Consider the following 12,812-nt stretch of genomic DNA (forward strand, 5'->3'; position numbering starts at 1 on the left):
CGAGGGAACGAAAGAACAAGATACACGACTTGACTGATTCATATATTTCTCAAGAAGCTATCTCTACCTCAAAACCCATTGCGCGTTTCCCAACGGGCCCAAAAATGTCATCAACTTTTCCGATGCCCTCATATCCAGCCTCTGGAGCAGCTTTGGGAAAATCGGGAGGAGTAAGGCCTTGTATGAATGTTTCCTTTTGTCTTTGGACATACGTCGCATTTAGTGGCGTCATAGGAACAGCTGGGATGTACATGACTGGTAGTCATTTTAGCCTGCTGAAGTGTTGTGATTGTTTCAAGATCCATACCAGCGGAATCTCTAGTTCCGGTGTGCTCCTCTTCCACAGAATGTACTACGTCCTGCAGAATGATGTCAACGTGAACCGAGAGAACAATGATAGTGTTTATATCTACGCAGTGCCAAAACACCATGTCTCCCGGGTACACTTTGGGAACGGGGGTCATAGTGTCTTCTAACCTGAAGTGGGGATGACTTTCGGGGTTCGGTCGTGGGCCTGTGAACCCGCCGTCGCGTTTGAATATGCCAGGAAAATCCGGTGTAGAAATGTCTTCAGAAGAGCTTAGGAACGTAATTGAGTCAAACGATGCAGTATCAGTTACCGTATTCCCAGTTCTTGGGATCAAGAGCATCCTGAGACACAGGCGAGGCAATGGGGCGAAAGAAGGGTCGAAGGATCATGTATGCGTTCGATGCAACGACATCGGGAAATACTTTGAGCGTGCCTTCGTGAGGAGCCGTCTCACTAAGGTAGGGCACGTTGAATGAACGCAAGGCAGTGTATACTTTTGAAACTGACCTCATAGCAAGCCAACCCTGGAATGTCCTGAATACGCTAGCCTGCAAATATTCATCCTCGGCAAAGACAATATATAGAGAATCGTATAGCGATCGCACCTGGTTTGGTCGTCCATAAATTGAGTTCCTGGCATTGATGCGGCCTTCGAGTTCATAAGGGTCATGGCGCTTCCAGTTTCCGTTCAATATATCGGAGAAGCACGTTCGGAATGTCTCATCCTCCCATCGTTCGATAGCACCACCTGGATGGTTTGTATTTTTAGAAAGATGAGGACTTGGATCTCTACTTGTTTGAGTAATCACCATCGACATGAGGGGGATGAGCATCCCATTGAGTGCCAGGGTGTCGGATGCGGAACCGGTCTGCGTATATCAGGGGAGTCGATAGATCTACATCTTTCAAGTCATCCTGGCCTTTGATGTGATAGAGCTTATTCAACCACGTCGTGGCTTCAAGAAGATTGGGATGAGACCGCGCCAGAACTTGTGCCCTTGTCCAACTTGCACGGTTATGGCTGAGCAGAAGCTACAAAACAATTACAGTGAAGACGTACTATAGATGAAAGAACTGCTTGTTTGTCTCTGGGAATCCTGTTATCATGATGTCAGGGAAGTCGTCATATCATCGATGGCTTGCGCCGACCTGGGGCACTAGGGTTCGCCTTCACAAATTCCTCAAGAGAGGTCTTCCAAGCAAGGGCCTCTGCGTCATCCACCACATCCCTGATAACGACGCAGCCCCGTTTCTTGATGTTGTCGATCTCCTGAGGTGTCAGCTTTCCAAGGTCCTCGAAGCGAACTTGAGGAACGACCTATGGGAAATGGCTTTCATCCTGAACAACATAAATTCAGGTGCTAGTACTCACATCTGACCCCGAATCGATGATATCTTTCGTGCTCTCATGTAGATGCTCGACAATTTCACCCCACGCGCGCGTCGCACGAGCCTCGAAATTGGGGTAGGAAGCGGCGATCTCGCGCTTGAGGTCTACAAAGCGGAGGGGCATATGAGGATCGAGGGCAGCCATCTCTCTCGAACGTTCAGTGAACCCTGCTCGTCTCGATGTACATCTCATTTATACGTGTCGAGCCTCATTCCTCCTGGAGATAGAAGAGTCTTCGGTCCGAATTAGAAAGCTATTAAAGGGTCACATGAGAATCCCTAGAAAATGCGAAGATTCGTTCGCAGGATACGTGACTCCTTTGTGAAAGACGTCGTGGGGCGTGAATCCTGCAACTATAAAGGGAACGCCGCAATCTTTGAGTGCAAGTAGTTTACTCATTTAGGACTGGAGGGTCGAAAGGTGGAAAGGAGAGACTGAGATACCGGTCATTAGTGGACGTCGGTGAATTGTCGGATGAATGTCAGATATTGAAATCATGGGTTATGAAGTTAGATAGCCTCGGCCAACACAGTCTAAAACGTTGACAAGCTGCCAGTGGTATATAGTAGGTCAGGTGTCCATGCAAGGATAAGATAAAGTAACACACTCGCCCAAAACCTGTATCAGCCACTATTGGTAAGGTCACATTTTGGCCTGCGTGCTAAATATTGCATTCTACGCTCAAGGCCTATATGCATGAGAACGCAAACATTCAAATCTGGCACACCGGAGCCGAAAGACCTCCAGAAGACTGTGGAATGACAAGGGCGAATGCAAGGTACTGAGACCATTAGCAAAATCGATTGCAAGACAAATTTACGCGATATGTCGTCATTAACTGTAGAACACTAAGAGGAAGGTTGTAAGTAAAATCCAAAGACGAAACAGGGTTAGGGAACAGATGAGAATATTGTCTTCGCATGTTACTCTTCATGCTGCTCCTCTGACTCAGCGTACTGCTCGGTAGGCTCCTCTGCATAATGCTCCGCCTCTGGCTCTTCGTATTCTTCTTCAACGTCTTCAACTTCGACTGAAGCTTCTTGGTACTGGAATGAATAAGGTCATGACACGAACATAGGAATTCATGGTACCGCAAATGCTGTACCTGTTGATACTCGGCACTAGAAGAAAAACAGTGAGCAATAAACTCGAAGAATCCAGAGCGAGGCCACACACATCAAATCCTGAGTGTTGCTCTCAGCCTCGGAGAACTCCATTGCATCCATGCCTTCGCCTGTGTACCAGTGCAAGAAAGCGCGGCGCTTGTACATTACGGTGAACTAGTAAGGATACTCCTGTCAAGCGACACAATCACAGACAAGACAAGAAATGGAATTGACCTGATCCAGTGTGCGTTTGAATACCTCCTGAATGGCGGTGGAATTTGCAAGGCACGTTGCAGCCTGCTTTTGTTTGACTGGGGGCACCGAACAGAGCGTTACTGATACGTTATCGGGAATCCATCTAGCAGTGGGATTGAGCATTTAAGCGCGGATGAAGTGCGAGAGCTGTTTACGAACTCCACAAAGATGTTAGAGTTCTTCTTTTGAAGATCCAAGACAGTATACTGTCGACAAGTCAATGACATGCTATAGGCCCATCACAGGTGATGGAACCTACTTCAGCCTGAAGATAAGTGAGATGACGTGGGGATGAACAGGAAAGAGGGCACGGACTTCACGAGAAGATATAGGTCCACGGAAGATAGTCGCCGCGGTCAAATAGCGCCTGCGAACACGTGAGATGAATTCTTTTACAATACAAGGAGGCGACCAACCCGTAACGAGGATCACAACCGACGAGGAGGTTACGACGGTCGAAAAGGCTGGATAATACGAGTCAATATTATTGATTAGGAAGGACTGGCTGCCACTTACGCGCTAGTCAACTCGGCGACGGAAGAACGAGTGAAGGACTGCGTTTTGAGATCTTGGAAAGGAGCATAGCTCGGCATTAAGAAGTGTAGCTAACGAAGTTAAGGTCAGAATTCAGTGTGATGCTGTCAAGGAGGAATTTACACGAGGGAAAGGGATCAAGTTGAGTCCAAGCTTGCGTAGATCGCTGAGATGGTGTCAGCACAAGCGATATTGATCTGCTTCCGGCTTACCCGTTCAGTTGACCGGGAAAGCGAAGACTTGTCGACACCCCACACATGACTTGTGCAATAAGCTGACAGCGAAATGAGCAGGAGAAGCAGCAAGTCAAGGTGATGAAATACATACCACATTCAGATCAGTGAATGATGGACTCTTAAGTTTCAGCGTTCGTGTTGAGATGTCATACCTATCTTAGAATTTGAGTAAAGATAAGAGATCAAAACAACCAGAATGACGCACAGGGCTTCGTTATCGATGCAGATGGTCAGATCGCTGTTCTCGACTAATTGATGGACAGAGAGAAGGGCGTTGTAAGGCTAACGATATTCATATCAATGGGAGGAAACAGCAGATAGCCCAGAGAACGACCAACCTCAACGACAGTCTCTGACAACTAGAAGAAACAACCAGTTTGTAGTCAGTTGACAGTGGCCCATAGGTCATAGTCTTGCATACCTTCGGCGACGGCAGGACAGAGAAAGTTGAGACCATGCGGTCGGGGAACTCCTTTGGACGAGACGATATCAGATGGAGTCCTGGATAGAGATTTTCGACAAATTACCTCTCGAAGTTTCGACAGAAGCAAAGACCCGAGACCTGCTCCTGAACCTCCGCCTAAGGACTGCAGAATCTGGAAACCCTGCAGAGCATCGCATGCCTCACTCTGCTTCCGAATCACCTCCTGAAGTCTCGAAGTCAGTATGGGATCATTCGCAGACAGACATATGTACGCACGGTGATAGAGTCAACCAGCTCGGCACCTATAACATGAGTATTAGTGAGCTATACCGATCTCAGCAACTCTCGATCACATACCTTCCGTGTAGTCTGACCCCCAAAGAATCACCACGTCAGCCTGAGCTACTTTCGCGGTCGAATGGCATGCAATGGAAGCACTTACAGCCCTTTGCCCAGTTGTTCCCTGCTCCAGACTCGCCAGTGATGTATGTATCCGGGCGAAACAAGCCGCCCAGAGGTCCCGAGCGCAGCTATACAGAGATCAGTTGAAAGATCATTTCGGGAGCAGAAAGCGAGGCGACATACGCGATTGCATACACCCGCCTCCAAATCGATCTGCACGCTACGCGGAACGTATTTTGTAACTCCATCGGCAGTTTGGGCCTCCGAGAAGTAGGTTTCAACCTGCGAACACACCGTCAGCCAGGCATCCAGGCAATATGAAGTACATTGTACTCGCCCGCTCCAACTGCAATGGGTCTGTCCCATGGTAGATCTGCCGTATGGCGTGACATTCAACGGTCAGCATACAGCGACTATGAATGCCGGCTGAACATACCCCATCCAGATCAAGACCATGCTCGGCAAGCAGCATGGTCCAAAAACTCTCCCCTACTTGATTTCCAGCCTGAGAGCGCGATCCGCATCGTCAGACGCGAAGACGCGCGATGCGCGAGATGAATACTGACCTGGCCGACCTAAGACAGACCAGTCAAAACAGTGTATATGAGCGTATGCTGCTGACGCTGACCTGAACGTTCAATATTTCGCGAGGCATTGTTGATAGGTGTCAAGGTGAAGAAAGAGGAGGTGAATGCAATGTCAGCACCAGGTTCCACTTCTGAACTCGTCCAGCAATATATTTCCGGGACTTGCCGAACGCGTACACGGTACCTCCCGATTCGAGTCAACACACGACGCTTCGGACATGCAGACCTATGCAGACCTATGCATACACACCAGAAGTTCAGAATAACCGGACCATCTGTAGCTCGGAACCGGAGTACCTCTACATCTTTATAGCGGTTTCCGAAGGCCTTGGCCGATTCCTCTTTCTTGGTCATTATTCTCTGTAATCAGTCCACACAAGTGCCGAGCCGTCCATGGTCGACGTTCTAGGTTGTATTGAATTGCTTCAGAAGAGATATCGACCCAAAGTCATGACACATATACCGCCGTGGACAGCAGGCCCAGCGGTGATGGAATAAATCTCACAAAGTAATGTGGCCAGGGTTTTCGGAAACAGCATCTGCGAGTCCGGACGTGGCAACGTGCAAATACATTGGTGGATAGTTATCCAGAAAGCGACGTGATAACTTAGGTTAACATTAAGTACACAACTGGTAAGAACAACCGAACGCAGAACAGGCAAAGTAGATTCAACACGACCATCTAATAAAAGACCGGCGGACGGAAAGAGGCTGCATAAAGAGGCAATATGTCCGTGGAATCTGTGTAGAGATAGTGTTTGTATAGATGAATGTATCCGGTGTGTCATATGTCCGCCCAGCAAGAAATAAAGACAAAAACCCCAGAGAGCATGCATGGTTGTGAGAATGCTCTTGACTCAATACGAGAAAATCATGAGGTACGGATTCAGGATGATCTATTAACATAACATAACAGATGATTAGTTCAGGCTGAACATGGCCGAAGGACGGCTACTGCACTGACCGGAAAAAGGATGTGACATCCTGCAACTATACTGAGAAGGGGTCGGCATGTCACAAACAGGGTATATGAAACAGGGTAATCGCGAACTCACGCTAAAGGTAGAATGACAGACCAGTCGTAACCTGGGATTCTCCAGGCAAGAGGGGGGATCGTGGTAGCCAGGATCACCATCGCGAAGATGCAAATGAACGAAAGGATGAATGCGACGGCAAAACGTTTCAGGATCCGAGGCACCTCGATGAAGAAATTCGAGCGCTCGACTTCCTTCTTGGTGGCACCCCAAGTGATGTTGTACGAGAAAAGGTGAGCAAGGAGTGCCTGCGACAAATGAATAGGTAGACCACCAAAGAAAAAGAAGCTAAAGGTCTCATCAGTATGGGCCATATGATCCTGAGTGGACCTACTCACAAGAAAGGAACCCATGTCATATTCTCAACCAAAGATGACAAAATACTGCGATGGCCGATACGGTACTCCAACAAGGTGAATCCAAGATTACCTGCACCTGGGAACACTACCGTGCAAGCAAGCCAGATTTCGAAGGAATGCTCGTAGAACCCGTCGACAGCGAAGGCGAAACCGAGGAGGATGTAGTTCACAACAGACAAGACACATCCGATTGCCAGCCCATCTAAAAACCCGATGATGCGTGAGATTATTAAAGCTTATGTTCACCCGAAAAACTTACAGTATGAGAACATATCTATGTAAAAGCGAACCGTCAATATTCGACACGATGGTGGAATATATGAAATACAGGTGGACGTACAGGCCATCATGCTGACTTTGTAGTGGACTGGCGCGTCAGACCACAAGAAAATTCGGAGCTGTTTTGTGATGGGTCCAAGGCGCCACCAGTCGATGAGAGGGTTGAAGATCAACTCATTACATCCTAGTCTATGAGTCAGTGCACGTCGAAAGATAGAGCAGCTGCAAGAACGCACCATACGCATACTTCTGCCATCGGTTGAGTTCGTCATCGGCGGTGAGAGAGACGCCCTCTTTGAATCCTTTCTCTGAGTAAGTAGCCCAGCGAATGATATAGCCACGAAGCTATAGACGAGAACAGTAGATGTAATGCTTTGGGATACACCTGCGAGGCAATCAACACATACCTGAAGTCGCAGTGCCATATCGAAGTCCTCGCTGACGTTGCTCTCAGACCAGATTTTCATCTTGTTGTCGTCTCCGACGTCCTCGAACGCGGCATCCTGGATCGCAGACCACCTCAAGAAAGCGTTGTGCCCTACGAAGGGTGCTACCTCACCGTTGGCGCATCCCATTGAGATACACCTATTGATCCTGCGCGTGAAGTGGGCGATGCCGTTCTCGAAGTAATGATGAGCGACCTGCATGACGTCTATGAGTTTTGAAACAGGTTAGAACCAATGACATGAATCAAAAGCAAGGATAATTTATACCTGATTCGTGCTGGATGATAGCGACCTCCGGAGACTCGGCAAGTTCTCTCGCAGCGTCACGGAAACAATCCTAAATTTGACGTGGATCGTCAAAAGGATATCAAACATGTCAATAATGTATGCAAGGCGTACCTCAGGGACGATGGTGTCTGAATCAACAATGAGAATAATTGCTCCCATACGAAGCGCCTTGGCATTGCTCGCCCATGGTTTGAACTTCTTCCCGCTCTCCTCGTAGATTTCCTCAATGGCAATCTTCAAAGCCTTTTCTTCTAATTCTTCCTCATCATGGTCTCCGGCTTCAGAAGGATCTCTGCTTCTCGCCGATACCTCCGTATGCGTCTCAAGCTCGTGGATCCAATGTTCTAACCGCAAGCTCAGCGCTAATCCATAATTCATGTTACTGGCTTTTTTGAACCGACCACGGCGCTGGAAGCCGCCTGGCGAGCTATCATGCTTGGGGCGCGCAACCCAGCCAATCCCGTTATCAGCGTAGAAGGTGATCCGCTCCTGGCGCTCGGCCTCCGAAAGGAGTTGCATGCCATCGTCGTGGACGAATATACTTGATGTGCCACCCTGGCGAGCATAGGTCTGCATAGCTTTCTTCAAGGATTGCACCGATGGGGATCTGAAGTGATGTTCGTTAGTGATCACATTGCAAACAGAACGTTGCAAATTTAATAGCAAGATGATCGAGCGATCTCATCGAGAGAGGCTGAAAAAGGTGACTCGGGGTTTTGGATATACCCCACGTATTCTCGGCAGGAGCGGAAATGGGGAAAATAGGTTGAAAGTGATCAATACTCACATCGTATAATCTAAGCTCTCCTTGTAGACAGGGAGTTCAATTGAAACATGGGGAAGGCGTTGATCAACCTCCTTATTAGGACCCGGTTTGATCGCAGAGTAGTATTTGGAATTTTCATGATACTGGGCGACCGGTCCAAGACTGTCCATATCCTCAGAAATTCAGCAAAGTAGTCGGCAATGATATGGAGAAAACCTACACGTAGGATATATTGGTGACAACCTGTGAGGAGAAAAACTTCAAACGAATGATTGAGGGGTTAGCGAACGGAGTCGAGTATAGTATCGAAAGGTCAGCGACGTACGAGTGACACACAGAACAGGAAAGGCGCCGTGACCATGAGAGCAAATCGGGTAAAGTCATGATCGAGGCGCCATTCCGCTATCAAGACCTCAAGGCCACTACCGACGAAGACTAAGAGTAAACATAGAAAAAAGTCAATCCTGAGCCATGGTAGAAACGGGATTGGACGTACAAACTGACAAGGCACATCCTAGACCACCGTAGAAAGGACCGAACAGGCGCATGTGTCTGGTGCTCGCTGCACTCTTTTCAAGATCGGGCTCGACCTGAGTGGGCTTGTTTGAAATTCTCCAGCCCCATAACGAGCGCCAGCCGCCAGTCTTTGCAGCCGGTTTACTTGGCGTGAGAACGGGAAGCACCACCTCTTTTGTTGCCTGCGCCTTTTCATTGAACTGTGAATCAGGAGCGGAGTTCGCAACCGAGGCCGTCGAAGTCGCAGACAACGCAAGAGCGAACGAGCCGCGCCGAGCCCAGACAAGCTTGATCAGCTTGTCGTCGAAATCCAAACACAGAGGGATGACAGTGTCGAGGTTGTCCGACCAGATGACAAGGACACGCTCGTCGCGCTAAAGGGTCGGTCAGTATGTGATGCTTCTGACGGCAGCGTGACATACAATGAAAGCACCACATTGCTCCTTGTCCGCGCCAGGAAGGTCCATCATGGTGTCCAAGATCTGGATGCGAGTGTCGGCATTGAGGTAGATAGCCGTTGCTTGATCTCCTCTAATGAATTCCATGAGCTCCAAATTGCAACTGACAGAGATTAGGGAAGAGCTAACACTGTGCCCAAAGCAACGTGGACAGCAGCGCTGCGGACTTTGACCGCAACCACAGGGTTCAAGCCCCGGACAGCAGCCTCGAAGGGTTCCAAATACCGATTCTCGTAAGGAAAGACGCGAAACAGGCCTGTACTGATGCGCAAGCAGACGCCAGCATGTATGTTCTCGGAGGATGGCTTGAACCAGGCATCCCCTTGCGTCTAAATAGCACACCATGAGACGAGCGCAGTATTGAAAAGCAAAAAGTTGAGTATGGCTCTTACTTGCTTGAAGATATGATGCAATAGCGCATCATAGGCATCGTAGTCCATGGAATCCATGATAGCAGAGGGACTGATGGGCAAAACCTGGGGGTATGGACAAGGAGTGAATGAACGGCTACTGGAGATGCCTCGGTATGAGCCCAGAGTTATAAGAGCCTGGAAAAAGGTCAGACCAGATGCAGAATGACGAATGATGATCCGCCTTTGCGGAGAGATTCCGCAGAATTCCGCCTGGTGCGACCCATTGACATCGATGAATCGAGATAACACCTGCCGACAGCTCCAGGCATGCCCGCATCGACGCTGCGGCAGTGCATGGACCGGGGCGGAAGAAGGGCGATCGAAGTGCGCTTCAGCCGTCCTAACGTCGATCCTTGGCGGATGAGATCTTTTTACCTGCTGCCACACAGCAGTCATGTATTATCCGCCCTCTCCTACTGATTGCTAATAGCGCCTGATGGTAAGTTCACAAGGTGAATATTAGAGGGAGTTCGTACCCTATGCCAGAGAGAGGACACGCCTGTTTCTTGTTATTTCCGACCACGCGGTCGAACGAGGGCGGTGTGTAAACCTCCGTAAAAATACCCAAAGCTTCGCGAGGGCAATGCGGGCGCCGTTATTCCACGTCCGCACTCCACTTCAACATATCCAGGGTTCAACATTGCATGAAGCTACTAGTCGCATTCGAGACAACGACGTGGAGCCCAAAGAGTTGCGCGAAAGACTGCGAGAGACTTAAAATACGCCAGGGCAGAGAAGATACAGCTCGGAGTGATGCTCCGTCAGACAACAGATCTCGGAAGACAGTTGTCTTCCCACACCCGTAATGAACGAAGACTGATGGACTCGTGCGTGGGTTTTTTTAGGCTAACGTTTGAGGACAGGTCGGCACAACGCGCTCCTGGGTGCAGTGGTAAATAGATGTATTGAATCCAGTGTGAATAGAGTTTGAAAGCTGCTCAAAGAGATGTTGTCCAGCTATTGTTGAATGCCGAAGAAATTGTAGGAACAAGAGCGCGTGCAGTCAGATCAGTTTTCAGATTCCGAGATAAACAGTGCATCAGCATGGACAGCATTGGAGCGCTCAAGCGCTGAAAAGTCATTAATTGTTCATAGACTAAAATGAACAAACTCGCGACACTGCCACCTGCGCTGAATGAGTATATCCGTCGCATATTGGTCCTGAATGGAAGACTTACATTCGATGTACCGAAGTGCTCAAGCAACCCCCCACCCAAACGCCGACCTTTCCCTTCGCGTTAGGCTTTGATCACTCAGTAAAGGAGGTCCGCGTGTGCCTCGACCGTGTCGACCGGGCAAACCTACTAGCAGGGTGATCGAGCAGACTCGAGGGTTTGCAAAGAATTTTGCTACAGCCTCCGACAAAAGACTGGAGATTGCCTGCTCGGGTCTACGACTGGATGGCGATGAGTGGAGCGGTAGATGACGGGCAATGCGAACGGACGATGAGTACGACTCCAGCCCCATGTGAGCGGATCGGTGTGGAGACTTGTTAATTTACCACCGTTAACTCAGAGCCTGTCCGGCAATGAAAGCTTCGATCCAGGCTATATTCGTTTGTTGAAAAGCACATGCTGTCTCCTTGGGAAGGTGTCAAGCGCGGGAGCTTTGTGAAGGTGTTTGCAGTTGTGGACGACGTCTCAAACAGGCCCGATGCACTGTGGCGTAGCTTGAATAACTCGGACACAGCCGTCTTTTGGAATTCCGCTGTCCCATGATGATGCTCCGGACGAATATGCGCCACAGAATTCCAGACTCCGGGAGACAGCTGTCAGAGACAAAACATGTTCGTCTCAACGCTCTTGGCCTGCACCACATCTGCATGATGCTTCAGAAGGGGATACAATGTCCTCCGAGGCCTTACTTTCTCGTGTGGGGTGAGTCTCGATCAGATCTGACAAAAAATCAATCTTTCCGCCCGCGCACTCGTATACTCACCGAGCAGCGAAGGGCTTGCGCACTAGCCCTCTCGTTAGAAATTTCTCACTATGTTTACTGTCGCATAATCATAGCCAAAACAGAGCAGCCTCCAGCCGGGCATGAGTTTTTTGCGGAGTGCGCAAGCAATATGCACCACGCAGCCACGCTGCATCGGACGTCACCCACCGGCGGACCAGAGCGCCTTGTTCTAAATATCCATGCTCAACCGTTTCTCACCAGCAGAGTCTTCGTTTCGGATTGTTCATCTAGATGGCTGTCCTCTGCCGGCACTTGTCGTCCATGCTCTGCGGAACATATCTGCTCCAATTCAACTAGCACGGCCCGCAGCGCAATCACCTTCTTCTGGCACTGCTTTGGGCAAGGCTAGTTTTTTGGACCCCTCTATCTCAGACCATGAGCTCATGCAAACCGGAGCATCTCTCTAACCCGTGCCTATCATGAATAAATCATTGACGGGGCTTGAGCAATAGGACAGACTCGCGTTTCTCTTAAGATGCTCTTGCACCCGGGTTTTCCAGCTCGAGCAGACCTTCGCTCTGACGCGATCTCTTTCTACCGCCTTCACCATCCCTTGTCTATCTCGGGATCCCTCGAACAATGTCTTCCCCTGCGGCGTCCCCTCTGCCTTCTGATCTAATTCTCAGTGATACCGATGAGATGTCAAACCCGCCGGAACCGCTTTATGTTATCGACGGTGATCGGCTTTCTATCCTGAGCGAAGACCTCTCACACCCTACGTCTGCTCCAGAAGGGATGCTTTCCCTTCGTCCCCAAGGTCGTCAAGAAAGCGCGATCACCTTCGACACCATCCCGCCCTCTCCCCTACTGGAAAATGACAGGCAGCTCGCTAACCCATTTGGCACCCCTGTAGCAGAGCAGACCAACCCATTTTCTCCTCCGGCGAGCATCATGAGCTTCAGCATGAGCGGGGACCATACCCCTCGGATGTCGTCCGCGCTCGCCTCGGGCTCGAGCGGGCAACCCTACACCTTCCAGGATCTGCATCAGAGAATCAGCGCCGTCAATTCCGTGCAGACCAGCTTCGCCGACCTCAGCCACTCTCGCAAT

General features: G+C 49.6%; 3 protein-coding genes across 3 annotated transcripts; all 3 read right to left on the bottom strand.

The window, feature by feature from the left end:
- Positions 1-49: 49 nt before the first annotated feature.
- Positions 50-1,823, bottom strand: HETIRDRAFT_315342 (uncharacterized protein; the record flags this gene model as incomplete). The annotated part of the gene is made up of 10 exons (XM_009546812.1): positions 50-255; positions 308-359; positions 414-568; positions 621-763; positions 818-858; positions 916-1,058; positions 1,120-1,316; positions 1,371-1,407; positions 1,460-1,628; positions 1,683-1,823. The coding sequence occupies 10 exons, from the start codon at positions 1,821-1,823 to the stop codon at positions 50-52; spliced, it is 1,284 nt and encodes a 427-aa protein (XP_009545107.1).
- On the bottom strand, positions 441-5,355 carry HETIRDRAFT_439483 (uncharacterized protein). The gene is made up of 30 exons (XM_009546813.1): positions 5,280-5,355; positions 5,094-5,165; positions 4,995-5,030; positions 4,841-4,939; positions 4,698-4,785; positions 4,613-4,624; positions 4,532-4,557; positions 4,359-4,478; positions 4,253-4,303; positions 4,170-4,190; positions 4,037-4,113; positions 3,923-3,983; positions 3,808-3,869; positions 3,719-3,761; positions 3,578-3,666; positions 3,478-3,525; positions 3,377-3,428; positions 3,321-3,326; positions 3,221-3,267; positions 3,041-3,164; positions 2,877-2,980; positions 2,806-2,821; positions 1,683-2,746; positions 1,460-1,628; positions 1,371-1,407; positions 1,120-1,316; positions 916-1,058; positions 818-858; positions 621-763; positions 441-568 (listed from the first exon to the last, which is right to left on the bottom strand). Exons 1-23 carry the CDS (start codon positions 5,310-5,312, stop codon positions 2,624-2,626), a joined length of 1,410 nt encoding a protein of 469 aa, XP_009545108.1. The 5' UTR covers positions 5,313-5,355; the 3' UTR covers positions 441-568; positions 621-763; positions 818-858; positions 916-1,058; positions 1,120-1,316; positions 1,371-1,407; positions 1,460-1,628; positions 1,683-2,623.
- Positions 5,356-6,101: 746 nt separating this feature from the next.
- Positions 6,102-9,830, bottom strand: HETIRDRAFT_315906 (uncharacterized protein; the record flags this gene model as incomplete). The annotated part of the gene is made up of 17 exons (XM_009546814.1): positions 6,102-6,140; positions 6,209-6,239; positions 6,300-6,566; positions 6,617-6,839; positions 6,897-6,911; positions 6,978-7,100; positions 7,153-7,261; positions 7,324-7,568; positions 7,630-7,699; positions 7,762-8,257; positions 8,438-8,578; positions 8,637-8,674; positions 8,742-8,851; positions 8,913-9,306; positions 9,355-9,463; positions 9,520-9,719; positions 9,783-9,830. 17 exons carry the CDS (start codon positions 9,828-9,830, stop codon positions 6,102-6,104), a joined length of 2,658 nt encoding a protein of 885 aa, XP_009545109.1.
- Positions 9,831-12,812: the final 2,982 nt, after the last annotated feature.

This window comes from Heterobasidion irregulare (assembly GCF_000320585.1).
Source record: "Heterobasidion irregulare TC 32-1 unplaced genomic scaffold scaffold_04, whole genome shotgun sequence".
NCBI classification, from domain to species: Eukaryota; Fungi; Basidiomycota; class Agaricomycetes; order Russulales; family Bondarzewiaceae; genus Heterobasidion; species Heterobasidion irregulare.

Excerpts from the sequence above, each read along its gene's own strand:
- HETIRDRAFT_439483 (XM_009546813.1), bottom strand. The coding sequence starts at position 5,312 with ATGCCTCGCGAAATATTGAACGTTCAGGTCAGC. Across the intron at positions 4,304-4,358 it reads TTCTGTCGAAACTTCGAGAG|GAGTTCCCCGACCGCATGGT; the intron begins GTAATTTGTCGA and ends TCTCGTCCAAAG. Across the intron at positions 3,870-3,922 it reads CATTCACTGATCTGAATGTG|CTTATTGCACAAGTCATGTG; the intron begins GTATGTATTTCA and ends TTTCGCTGTCAG.